We start from the raw sequence: 13,272 nt of genomic DNA, 5'->3' as shown, positions 1-13,272 counted from the left end.
TCGGGCTTGAGAACTGGGTGGGAAAAGGCACTTTATGGGGAGGTCAAGGACCTGGTTTTGGGCTTGAGAACTGGGGCTTTTATAGTGGGGAAAGGCTCTGTAAGGGGACACAAGGACCTGGTTTCAGGCTTGAGAACTGGGGCTTTTATAGTGGGAAAAGGCACTTTTTGGGGGGGACAAGGACCCGGTTTCGGGCTTGAGAACTGGGGCTTTTATAGTGGGAAAAGGCACATTTTGGGGGGGGGGGACAAGGACCCGGTTTCGGGCTTGAGAACTGGGGCTTTTATAGTGGGAAAAGGCACATTTTGGGGGGGTACAAGGACCTGGTTTCGGGCTTGAGAACTGGGGCTTTTATAGTGGGAAAAGGCACATTTTGGGGGTGACAAGGACCCGGTTTCGGGCTTGAGAACTGGGGCTTTTATAGTGGGAAAAGGCACATTTTGGGGGTGACAAGGACCCGGTTTCGGGCTTGAGAACTGGGGCTTTTATAGTGGGAAAAGGCTCTGCAAGGGGACACAAGGAGCCGGTTTCGGGGGCAGCCCCGGTTCCGGACGGGCTCTCCCTGCCGGCGGGAGGAGGAAGAGAAGGCGGAGGAAGCGGAGGAGGAGCGGAGGGGAGGAGCGGCCGCGGCCGCCCCAGGCTCGGGGGCAGCGGCGGAGGCCGATGGGTTGCGGGCGGCCGCGCTCGGCGCCGGCAGCGGCACCGGGAGCCGGACCCCGCGGCGGGGGCTGAGGAGGGCGGCGGAGCGCAGGGAGCCCCGGGGGATGCCCCGCTGCGGGCGCGGACACTGAGGCTGCCGCCGCGGTGCATGGCAGAGCCATGGAGGTGGTGGACGAGACGGAGGCTCTGCAGCGCTTCTTTGAAGGTAAAGGCTGAGCCTCGGCGCCCCGGTGCGCTCCGGCTGCGTTGCGGTGTGCGTTGGGTGCCCGCCGCCGCCGCCACCCCGTTGAGGACGTCGGAGTGGCCCTCCCCCGGTCCCCATAGGAGCTGGGGTGTGGGGTCAGGCTCCTGCTGCCCTCTCCCCTTGGCACAGCCTCATGTCCTCGTGGGCTGGGTTGCAGGGTGCTGGAAGCAGGATCCCCGCTGTGCGTCCGTCGGGGAACTCGCTCCGATGGAGAAGATGGGGCCTCCAGCAGCGAACCCCACACCGTCAGTGCCCAACCACAGCCCAAACCCCTTTGGGCATCTCTGCAGAGCGGACTCTTTCCCGTCAGTGCAAACCGACAGCAGCTCGTACCTAAACCAAGGGTGGAAAAGGGCTTGTAAAGAGTTTGCTCTCGCTCAAGCAGCAGCAAAACGCCGTTGCCCCAGGCACCTGAGGGGTTGGTGGGGACTGCACCGTGTGGCTTTGGGACCTCCATTCCCTTTGTTGCGCTTCCCTTGGTCCGTGTTTTCTTCTCCCCGCTCTGGCTTTGTTGGCTCCGCTCTTCCTTGTTGACTGTGTTGTTGCGTCTCCCTTGTGCTGTTGTCTTTGTTTCTCCTCTCTGGCGCTGGGCTCGCTCCGTGTGCCCCTTGTTCCCCGGTGGGACGTTTGCCAGGCAGAGGTTTTGGTTGCTGTGCCTTGTGCACCTTGATGGGAGCCCCTGGTACCCAACCAGTTGAGTGGGGGACATCGCGCCCATCCTAGCGAGGCTCTGTTGTGTCAATAGGGCCTTACTGCTGATGGGACAGTTTGGGGTCTGCTAGGGGGGGATCCTGGTCCGTGGAGAGCAGGTTGTGTGCACGGGGCAGCTCTGGAGATGGATCCCCTCTGGAGTCCTCGTGCTGTGCTTTGCGTCCCTTCTGTTTCTTTGGCTGGTGGAAGGACTTGCCCTGGGGAGGAAGGTGAAGATGCGCCACAAGCAGGAGATGCTCTTAGAGCAAACAGAGGCTCATGCTGCTCCCTGCTCACTTTCCTCACTTCTGGCATCCGTGTGATGCATCAGTAATGCACCTCCTCTTCTTCAAGGGGAAAAGCATTCCCTGTGTGTCCCAGCCATGGTTTGGGATTCCCAGGAGACCAGGGATGGGAAGCCTCACCACAAGGGCTCTTCTCATGCTCCCAGCCTGTCTTCAGCCTTCAGAGCCTTTGTTTTGCGTTTAGGGTTCCACTTGGACCCATCTCCTAACTCCTGTCCACTGGGCCCTGAGCACCCACCAGCTCACTGCCTGTCCCTTCCTTTCCTTTGTAGAAGTGGAATTCCTCTCTCCCTCCCCAGAGCATCGTTTGGCAGGTGGAAGGGTTCTTTCTTCTCCTGTCTTGTTCTTGCTTGCTTGATGCTGTGGGTGACCCTGCTGGAGATGTGGAGCTGAGCTCAAGAGGTCCCTGCCAGCCTCAACCATCCTGGATTCTTCCTCTCTTTTCCCTTCTTTCCCTTCCCTTCTTTCTCACTTTATCTTTTTGCCTCTTTCTCCTTCTTTCTTTCCACCTTTTCCTCTCTTTTGAACTAAAACCACCTCATCCCTGCAAGTGAGGGAACTTGAAGGATGTTTCTGCTTGCTCCCTGTTTAGAACGACCTAAAGCTCAGTTTCCTCACGGAGCCCGTGGTGGCTGATGGCTGTGTTTGGGCAGCAGATCCCTTTAGTGACGTTCTTAAGGAGCATCTATTCCAACACAGCGTTTGAGGGTGACGGGGGAAGAGGAGAAAGCTTTGCAGGGAGGATTCCCGCTCGGTTCAGTTGGTGCAGCACAAGAAGGAGCAAGGTTCTTCCCTTTTGTGCACGCTCTGGTCGTGGCCAGACTGAGCCGCTGTGGTTTGGAAGGGAAGGTCCGTGCCTGAAAGCGCAGCACGGAGCGGGATTTGCCCTGGAATCTCGCTGTCCTGCAGGATTAATGGTTTCTGGATGTGTCATCTCATGGGGAACACAGTCTGACAGAGTTTATCCATTTACAGGCATCAATCCACGAGTAGAACCAATCCCTCGCTGCCCATCGCTTCTTTAGGTGTCCGATTCCCTTCTACAGGGAGCATCTTCAAACCACCTTTTCTCCTATAGTGAAGCGGTTTTCCTCCTCGCAGATCACGTCCTCTCCAAGCAGAGGTGTTACACTAAAGGGATCTCCTCCTGCAGATTCAATTAATTTGGGAATTTCCTTTCCTTTGCTTGCCTTTGCCCGGGATCCGAGCCTGCGGGATGCGATCCCACTGTGGATCAGAGCAGTCCCTTAGTGCTCGGGTAGCACTCGGTATTTCAGTGTCAGACAAGGATTAACTGGGCTCTCCTGGCAGGCTCTTTGGGAGCGGGGGCTGTGCTGGATGAGCTGTGGAAGAGGGCTGGGGGCTGTGCTCCTTCCAAAGCCTGGCATTTGCCTGGCTCCAGCAGCAGGTCCCATCTGTAGAGCAAGTCTTGTCCAGGGCAGTGGATGTTCCCATCATCTCAGGTCCAATTTCCCTGTCTCCAATGTCATAATGAGAGCTCTCAGTCCTTGCTGCCCTGGAACGTATCCGTCTGCTCCTAGAGAGTGGGATCTGGGATGTGCAAGGATGGAGAAGCAAAATGATGTGAAAAGGCCAAGGCTTTGATGTGATCTTATTGCTCTCTGCAACTGCCTGACGGGAGGATGGAGCCAGGATGGGGCTGGGCTCTGCTCCCAAGGAACAAGGGATGGGACAAGAGGAAACGGCCTCAAGCTGCCCCAGGGCAGGTTTAGATGGAGCTGAGGAACAATTCCTGCCCCAGAGGGTGCTCAGGCATTGGAACAGGCTGCCCAGGGCAGGGCTGCAGGTACCGGCCCTGCAAGTGCTCACAAACGCTATAGACAAGGCCCTCAGTGCCATGGGTTAGCGGTGGCCTTGGCAGGGCTGGGGAACGGTTGGACTTGATGGTCTTAAAGGTCTTTTCCAACCTGGTTGCTTTGGGAAAGGGCTGGGAAAGCGATGGGTTGAGCATCACTTCACACCCTCCTGGAATGAAGATGCTGTGAGTGTGGGTCTGATCAGCAGCACCCTTAAGGTGGGTTTGCCTGCATTGGGAAGCCCATCGCTCTCCTGGTTTCCATTAGGATCACTCTTAAATGTATTTGATGATGCCCAGGACCATCCTGCCAAGGGGAGCTCGGAGGCGGAGAGCGTGGGATGCTGATGGTCCTGGCAGCGGGGCGAAAGGAGTCTGGTCTCTTCCATGGCACTGGGAGTGTTTACGCAGAGCATTCGTAGTCTGTATCAAAGGCAAAGAAGGGAGTTGAAAGCGTCTGACCCTTGGCTGGCACCCTGCTAGAAACCTCACCTTCCTCCCTGCCTGCCCCTCGCGTCAGGGAAACAGTTACGCCAGAGCTCAGCTATTCGGGATCCCGCTCGCTCCCATGGCTAATTTATGAGATAAGAGGCTGGTAAAGAATGTCTATGGGGCAGGATGTGCAGAGCAGGGCTGGGGGAGCGGGGAGGGGGGGGGGTAGCAGATGGCTGAGAGATGGAGAAGGAATGGCGAATGTGAAGAGTCTGGGGGTGAATTGTAGGTGGGAAGGGCAGTGGGGTGAATAGGAAGGGCTGGGTTCCAGTGGGGGAATGGAGCAGCTCTTTGCAGGGTTTCACTGAGCACAAGTGGCTGGAGCATTCAGAGGCACGTTTATGGGGTGCCCCATGGGTCTGTGTGTGATGCCGGAGGGGTCGCAGGAGCTGGGAGGGAGCATCAGGCCGTTTACCAGCAGCAAGGCAGCCAGGGTGTGTTAGAGACTGGGTTTGTGCATAGCAGTGCGTGTGTTCATGCCAGGAGTGACTTTCTTGGTGGGTTTTATTGAGTATCGTGGAGTACTTTATGTATGAGGAGGAAAGGCTGCCTTGCAGCCCTGCAGGGAGAGGGCTGGGCCGTTGCCCCGCGTTCCTTGCATGAAGAGGGGTAAAAGGATGGGGCTGAAGTAAAGCACTAAACCCAGGGCTGCCAGGTCTGCACCCTGTGCTGCGTTGCACAGGATGGCTTCCTGCGTGCTGTGTGTCTGCAGGGAGGTTTGGAGGTGGATGGGAATGAGCAGAGAAGGGTTTCACTGCTCTGGAGTGTGGAGGGGGGGAGCGGTGCTTTCTGGAAGGAGAATCCTAGAATCCCAGCCTGGTTTGGGTTGGAAGGGAGCTTAAAGCCCATCCGGCTCCAGCCCCAACCCCTTCCACTGGAGCAGCTTGCTCCAAGCCCCTGTGTCCAACCTGGCCTTGAGCCCTGCCAGGGATGGGGCAGCCACAGCTTCTCTGGGCACCCTGTGCCAGCGCCTCAGCACCCTCCCAGGGAAGAGCTTCTGCCTAAGAGCTCATCTCAGTCTCCCCTCGGGCAGGTTCAAGCCATTCCCCTTGGCCTGTCCCTACATCCCTTGTCCCAAGCCCCTCTCCAGGTTTCCTGCAGCCCCTTCAGGCACTGGAGCTGCTCTCAGGTCTCCTCTTCAGGAGCCTTCTCTTGTCGAGGCTGAACAAGGCCCCTGCCTGGTCAGTGCCTGGCTGCCCCTTAGCCCTTTGCATCCCCTAACCGCATCTTCAAGTGCTGATGCTGTGATGGAGAGAGGCTTTGCTGCACCGCCTGCTTGGAGCTCTTCGAGTAAGAGCAGAGCGAAAGCAGCAGGGAAACCCTGTGGAGAACCATGGGGTTGATGTGAGAAGCCCAACGTGATCCCTGCTGCGCATCACTGGGTGCTCCCTCCCCAGACCTCACTCTGGGCAGGGTGACAGCATCTCCACGGCCCGGCTGGTGCAGTGGGGAAGGTAAGAGGCTTTGTGTGCAGTGCTTTGCACGGGGCCAGCCCGTGACAGAATGGTCCTGGGGAAGCTGGTACAGCACAAACACATGACCATCCCTCCTGGTAATCCCCCTGCAGAGCCAAATCCCAGCGCGCAGCAGCAGCCTCCTCCCGGGCCCTCCCACTATTCCCAAAGGGAATGGGGGAACCCGCAGGCAGCAGCGCTGGGACCTGGACACGCTGAGCTAGGCAGCATGGTGACTGAGGGGCAGAGCAGGGACGCAGCAGGATCCTGACATCTGCTCCCACCATGCTCAGGATGCGCTGGATCCGAGCAGGTAACGGCAGGGTTCTTCCCACCCTTGCTTTCCCTTCTCCATCTCTCTTTTCCAACGTGATTGCTTCCTGGTCCCGTTCTCTCTCCCTTCTATTTCAAGCTTCCCCTGCCCACTCCATGTGGGGTGTCCGTCTGCGCAGCACAGGCCATCGACCAGAGCAGGTAACGTGAGGATGCTGCTGAGCCCACTCCATCCTAGGGCATAAGGAGAGAGCAGGGAGGAGAGGAAGATGTGACTTTGAGCTCATCACCGGTGGTCTGCAGAGCTTGGCTGAGGCCATGGGGGGAAGCTGCCACCTCCATCCCAACAGGACCAGCAGCAGGAGGGTCCTAAAGTCTTCTCTCAAAGCGCAGGTTCCCATCCACTGCTCGGGACAACGCTAGTGCAGAGCAATCTGCTGCTGCCAGTATGATGGTGTGACAGTGCTGGCACTTCTCTGGAGTCTTCCCTTTCTCCCTGGTCCCCCTCCCAAAACTCCTTCGTTCCTGGCTGGGAAAAGCACAGGAACCATCGTATGGAGTCAGGCCAGAGAGCTGCTCATAGGAGGGTGGATCCTCAAGGCATCTGATAAGGGGTGGGTTGTGATTCAGAGGGAGCAACGGTGAGCACAACACCCGCAGAGGCTCTGCGGGTCGATGGAGGTACTTTGCCCGTGTTCTGGTTAACGTTATCTTCAACGGGTTGATGTCCTGGACACGGAGCAGGACGGGCTTTGGGAGGAGGCAGCAGGAAGAGGTGGCTGGGAAGGGAATGGTGCTGGAGGTGTGACCAGGCTGATGGAGACGGGCACGGCGGTGACTCAGAGAGCCCGGTGACCCCCGCTGCTCCCTGCGCGGGGCTTGCGCAAGGGCTGCTGCGTGCCAGGGCATGGGGAGGAGATGCCGGGCAAGGAGGAGCCTTACAGGGGTGCTGGGCAGGCAGGATTCCCCTCCGCACCCTCACCCTTGTCTAGTGTTCACTAGGAATGGCTTGTGGGGCCGAAGTCATCCCAGCTGCATGTCACTGGGTGCGTAAGCGTGGAATAGAATGGATCCTGGGAGGATCCAGCATTGCCTGAAGAAGCATGGAATGGTTTGGGTTGGAAGGGACCTTAAAGCTCCTCCAGCTCCAATCCCAGCACCTTCCACTGGAGCAGCTTGCTCCAAGCCCCTGTGTCCAACCTGGCCTTGAACACTGCCAGGGATGGGGCAGCCACAGCTTCTCTGTGCCAGGCCCCCACATGGGTGCTGTGCAGGGAAGTTCTCCCCATGGACTTCCTGCTTCCTATCATAGTTCTGTGGCCTGCTTCCTGCTTTACCCCTCTTGTTCTCCTTACTGCTCTTGTTCTCTGCATGGTCACATAGTGAGAACCAGAAGAGGCCTTTCAAAGGGATGTGGTCCTGCTGTCCTGGACCACTTTGAGTTTAGGGACGTCATGGATTCTTCCTCCTGGGACCAGACCCAAGTGATGTGGAGCTGGGAGCTGTGCTAGGAAGGTACCAGCCTATGGCCAGTAAAACCCCTCTCCCACAGCAGTGCTTCAGGTGCTGCCCAGACAGGGTCCCAGACCGTGGCTTGCATCCCTCCAGTGCCTCTCTCCATGGGGAATTCCCTGTCTGGGGATGGCGTTGCTCCGGCAGAGCTTGCTGGGAACCCCTTTGCCTCCTTCCAGTAGTGCTGCAGGTTGGGCTTGGACTTTGCACCCTCTGATAAGGACCTCACCGAGCTGAATGTGTCTGAGGAATCATTAACCAGCATGTGCCTCGCCAGAGGACAGGGGAGCAGCTGGGACTGGAGCCACAGACAGCTACAGCCTTGTGCCTTTGGGCCCGAGCTGGTGCTTGCAGGATGCCCCTCCTATGGGGCAGCATCATATGGGAGGGAGAACCCAGGCCATGGACTCCTTGGTGCTTTCCAGGCACAAGTGGGCATGGACAGAGAGGGATGAGGCTGTGTTAGATCAGCAGTGGAGGTGCAGAGCCCGAAAGAGGGTTTGCTGCTGTGCAGGGGAAATGGGCGCTATTAGAAGTTGAGGGTGGGTTGAATTGAGCACCACATTTGGCTGTGTGGTGGCTCCACTTATGGTTTCATAGCATCAAAGGGTGGTTTGGGTCGGAGGGAGCTTAAAGCTCCTCCAGCTCCAACCCCAATTCCTTCCACTGGAGCAGCTTGCTCCAAGCCCCTGTGTCCAACCTGGCCTTGAGCACTGCCAGGGATGGGGCAGCCACAGCTTCTCTGGGCACCCTGTGCCAGCGCCTCAGCACCCTCCCAGGGAAGAGCTTCTGCCTAAGAGCTCAGCTCAGTCTCCCCTCAGGCAGGTTCAAGCCATTCCCCTTGGCCTGTCCCTACAGGCCCTTGTCCCAAGCCCCTCTCCAGGTTTCCTGCAGCCCCTTCAGGCACTGGAGCTGCTCTCAGGTCTCCCCTTCAGGAGCCTTCTCTTGTCCGGGCTGCCCCAGCCCAGCTCTCTCAGCCTGGCTCCAGAGCAGAGCTGCCCCAGCCCTTCGTTGTCCCTTTTGCCCTGCACAGCGGGCACAGAGAACATCTTCAGCCTGACTCAGTGGATGTGGATGGTCTGGTCACCCCATAGCCATGTGCTCCCCTGTTCAAGGCATGTTGGAATGAAAGGCCTCCTTCCCAAGGGAAAATGGGATGTGATGCTCAGGGCCCAGCACTTATCTCACTGAACATTGTTTTGGTGCTGTTGGAAAGGGAGATGTGGGAGTGGGGCTGGGGAGGGTGGCCAGCCCTGGCTGCAGAACCAGGATGCTGGATTTCGTATGGAATGAGAGCCAATGCTTGTGGATTTTGCTGCCTCTCGGAGTGATGGGGAGCAGGACTGGTTGGAAAGGCCGAGGCTGGAGTTTTTAATAGCCTCAATGTGCTCAGATCCAGGATTTGAGGGCAGAGGAAAGGGTGGACCAGGGAATGCCATGTGGCTGTGATCAGCATCCTATGGCATGGCCACAGGCTGCAGGCAGAGGTGGGAATCTGCTGCAACACAGCATCAGTGCTTCTCCTTCACATCCCAGTTGCTGTGGGAGACCAACGTGGCCATAGGAAAGCTGGTATCAACCTCTGCAGTGGTTAAAGTCTTCTTACCCTCTTGTTGTCTTTTCCCCAACAGCTCTTCCTCATCCCTTTTCTCTATCCAGTCTTCTTACCTTCATCTCATCATTTGCTTGCAGTGTGTTGAAGGAGTTTACGCCCTGAGTGGTTGCAGACTGCACGAGCAGGAAGAGCAGCACAAGTGGGGCTGGGATTGCAGAGCAGTGTGTAGCCTGAATGGACTCACTGAAGCGATGTGGGATGAGACCAGAAGTGAGTCAGGAGCTCCGCTGTTGCAGCAGCCATGGTCTGGCTTTGGAGCCATCTCTGCTTCTTTTAGAGCACAGGAATTAAAGCACCTTTTCGTGGGATTGATTTTCTTTCCCCCTGTGGGGTCTTTGTCATCACCCCGGCATCACCACCGTGTGTTATCTCGGTAGGCTTCCAAACCAAACTGAGCCCAAGGAGAAGGCAGTAGTTGGTGGGGAGGGGGCAATGCAGAGGACATGGGGTGCACATGGGACAGGATTTGTGGAAGGGGTAGGGTTGCCAGAAGGTTTGGAGGCCCAAGTCCTGCCAGCTGCCCATCTGCTTTGATGGCAAGGACCATGGAGCCACTCCTGCTTGCAGCCTTGGGAAGTGAACGTAGCATAAAGAGTAGATTCCTCTCAATTCGGAATATGGAATTCACGTAGTTTGTGTCTGACAATAAGGAATCCACAACTGTCATTTATGACATTTAATCCCATGGGCTGATTGCAGCTAGCAATGGAGATAAAGAGGAACCCAAACAGCTTATCAGCCTGCTTGATCTTGGCTGACTTCTGATGTTATGACAAGCGATGGTTATGGACGTTGATTCCTTAGAGCACTAAAAAGTGTGCTTTGGCTTCGTTGGAAATGAAATATAGCTTAAACCCTGTGGGTTATAAGGGCCATGAAGCCATTTCACTGTTGGCTGCTTGCTGATAGTGGGCTTTTCCCTGATGAGGTCCCATCCAAATCAATACCTGAGGTCAGCGAGCAGTTCTGGGTAGGGGGAAGTAAGAGGACTTGTGTCTATCTCGCCTCCCTCTGTCTGTAGGAGCCCAGTCTTTGGGAAGGGGTGTTGGAATGGTGAGGTGGGTAGTGAGGAGTTTTCACATGCAGTGCAGTGGAATGTGTAGGTGAAGAGAGAGGGGTGATAAAGGATGTTTCAGAACTGATCTCATAGGTGTTGATGGGCTGGAAGGACACAGGAAACAGCAATGTGGGGACATACAGACTGTGGAGATTATATATATCTCCATATATATATGGATATATATCTCTCCATGGTCCATAGAGCCCAGAAACAGAATTTTGGGTGCTGGAGGTTGTGCCTCATGCAGGGTCTTGGGAAGAGGAGCTGGTTGACGGTCAACCCAGTTATTCCATAGACCTTAGAATCCCAGCCTGGTTTGGGATGAAGGGAGCTTAAAGCTCATCCAGCTCCAACCCCAACCCCTTCCACTGGAGCAGCTTGCTCCAAGCCCCTGTGTCCAACCTGGCCTTGAGCACTGCCAGGGATGGGGCAGCCACAGCTTCTCTGGGCACCCTGTGCCAGCGCCTCAGCACCCTCCCAGGGAAGAGCTTCTGCCTCAGAGCTCATCTCAGTCTCCCCTCGGGCAGGTTCAAGCCATTCCCCTTGGCCTGTCCCTACCATGGGTTTTCAGCACAACTTTGACTCCGTGAAGGCACAAATCAATGGTGATCCTGACATGGGGCCAGGTTTGGCTTTGGAGGAGATGGGAATGGTAGCAGGGACAGTGAGCTGTGATGCGCAGTAAAGCTGATACCAGGCATCACGTGTAAGTTGGAACACTTTCCATTGGCTCACCAGTGGAGGGAAGTAGTGGGATTTACTATGCTTTATTGCTTAAACCCTCCTCTCTGCAGTTTTGGAAACCAAACCACGCTGAGAGTAAGCTATGAGGGCTCAATAGTGGGAATGGGATGCAGGAAGTTGGTGGGATGTGTCCTTGTTCTGTGCTTTAAATGTGTTTTCCTCCCTGGGGATAGGCACTGCCTGAAGGAGCCTTATGGAGGTCTCTGGTTAGGCAGAACTAAACCCGAGGTGGTTTCTTCTATGCTCAGCCTGGTGTTTGAACAGCTCAGGGCCTTGGTTGTTGGGTTCAGGCCTTTGCTGGTACAGGAGAACCATGTTAAACCTTTTGTGGTGTTTCCCAAGCTTGAGAGCACTCAATAAACCCAGAAGCTTTGTCCCAGTGAGTGGCTGGGCAGTCTCAGTTAAGGTGTTCATCATAGAATCATAGAACAGTTAGGGTTGGAAAGGACCTTAAGATCATCCAGTTCCAACCCCCTGCCATGGGCAGGGACACCTCACACTAAACCATGGCACCCAAGGCTCTGTCCAACCTGGCTTTGAGCACTGCCAGGGATGGAGCATTCACAACCTCCCTGGGCAACCCATTCCAGTGCCTCAGCACCCTCACAGGAAAGAATTTCCTCCTTAGATCCAACCTAAACTCCCCCTGTTTCAGTTTGAACCCGTTACCCCTTGTCCTGTCACTGCAGTCCCTAATGAAGAGTCCCTCCCCAGCGTCCCTATAGGCCCCCTTCAGATACTGGAAGCTGCTCTGAGGTCTCCCCGCAGCCTTCTCTTCTCCAGGCTGAACAGCCCCAACTTCCTCAGCCTGTCTCCATACAGGAGGTGCTCCAGTCCCTGAGCATCCTCGTGGCCTCCTCTGGACTTGTTCCAACAGTTCCATGTCCTTTTTATGTTGAGGACACCAGAACTGCACGCAATGCTCCAGGTGAGGTCTCATCACTGGTTGCATTGCAGCAAGGGGGAGGTCCAAACCTCTTTGGACTGATGTTGGGCTGGTAGAGGTCTTGCCCTGAAGTCTTTATGGTTCAGGTGAAGGGTGGAAGAGTGGAGGGAAGAACCTTACAGAGGCAGCTGAGGACCACCTGGGACAAAGTGACTTCTCCTGTCTGTTGTCAGCTTGTTACCTTGCTTGCTCATAAGGCCCAGGCAGTGGCAGTAATGATGCTGAACTGAGTTTTGGGTTGGAAGGAACTATCGGATCTTCTAACCTGAGCCATAGAATAGCTTTGAGCAGTGCAACCTCAACCTGAAAGTGTGGAAGAGCAATACGGTTGGTGAGTTTTTTACTACCACAGAGAATCTATCTCTGCGATTGAGGTTAACATCTGTGCTTGCAGGAACAACTGTGGGGCTTCTCATCACGTGTGGTTGTAGGTTTGTGTTTCATCTCTAAAAAGCCCAAACCAAACCAACCCAAAACCCAACCAAGTAATCAACCCAAACCCCATAGCTCTGGTCTGGGGCTCTGATAGGGGTGAGTATGTCCTGAACTGTGAGAAACAAGTCAGTCTTTGCCTTTGGATTAGCCCTGAGAGCCCTTAAGGGCTGAGGACTTCTCCTAGGGACTGGAGAAGTCAAAGAGGCTTGGTGCGGAGCATCAGGAATTGTCAGCAATTCATTGGCTTCCAAAGAAGCAAATTGATGGAGCTGGGAGCAAGCTGCTCTAGTGGAGGGTGTCCCTGCCCATGGCAGGGGTTGGAACTGGATGAGCTTTAAGGTCCCTTCCAACCCAAACCGGTCTGGGGTTCTATGAAATAGATTGGTGTGGGTTTCCAACTGGAGGGCAGTGGGGCTGACTCAGTGGCTGGGCTCAGTGCAGGTCTCTATAAAAGGAAGGTCCTGGCAGAGGCAGAGCTGAGATCTGCCAGCCTCTTCCTGTGTGCCCTTTCCTGAAGGCCAAGATCCATCTTTTCCTTCCTTGTATCCTTGCACGAGCAACAACACGGCAAGAAGAAGAAGCCATTACCGTTGGGAGCTTCTTTTGTTCCCCATTGGCAGAGATGTCGCAGGGATTGGAGCTGTAGGAACAGCCATCGGGCAAATAACTGATGGAGGCTGCTGTGGTCGTTCAGTAAGTGTGGATTTTCCCTCTGGGAAGAGAGACTGCTCAGCAGTTCCATCGGATGTGTGCTGGTGGGAAGAGGTGCTGGGTGCGGTGGTGCGGTGGTACCTTGGACAGCAGCGCTGTGCCGCCGGGGCCTTCCCACTGCCCTTCTGTGCCAGGAGGTCAGCTCCAGCCCCATGGAGAGCCCCCCGGGCGGTGGGGACGGGAGGATGGCCAGCTTTGGCAGGATGGGAGTTGCAGCCTGTTTGCCATTTGTAGACGCAGCTTGGGTGGAAGAGCTTCAGAAAGTTCACTTGAGCAATGAATGAATCATGGGATCATGGGATGGGTTGGGTTGGA

General features: G+C 55.9%; 1 protein-coding gene across 3 annotated transcripts in view; it reads left to right on the top strand.

Moving 5' to 3' along the window:
• The first annotated feature begins 651 nt into the window (after window positions 1-651).
• Window positions 652-13,272, top strand: part of MYRF (myelin regulatory factor) — a 62,227-nt gene continuing 49,606 nt past the window's right edge. For all 3 annotated transcript variants that reach the window (XM_061479279.1, XM_061479278.1, XM_061479277.1), the window contains exon 1: window positions 652-865. In XM_061479279.1, coding sequence (XP_061335263.1) covers window positions 820-865 — 46 coding nt within the window. In that variant the 5' untranslated portion in view covers window positions 652-819. The remainder of the gene's footprint in view (window positions 866-13,272) is intronic.

Source organism: Pezoporus flaviventris, unplaced genomic scaffold (assembly GCF_033815535.1).
Source record: "Pezoporus flaviventris isolate CSIRO_AGI_PZ_B2104156 unplaced genomic scaffold, CSIRO_AGI_Pfla_v1 ptg000145l, whole genome shotgun sequence".
Lineage (NCBI taxonomy): Eukaryota > Metazoa > Chordata > Aves > Psittaciformes > Psittacidae > Pezoporus > Pezoporus flaviventris.
The sequence above is the reverse complement of the archived record's forward strand: the minus strand, read 5'-3'. Positions and strand labels throughout refer to the sequence as shown.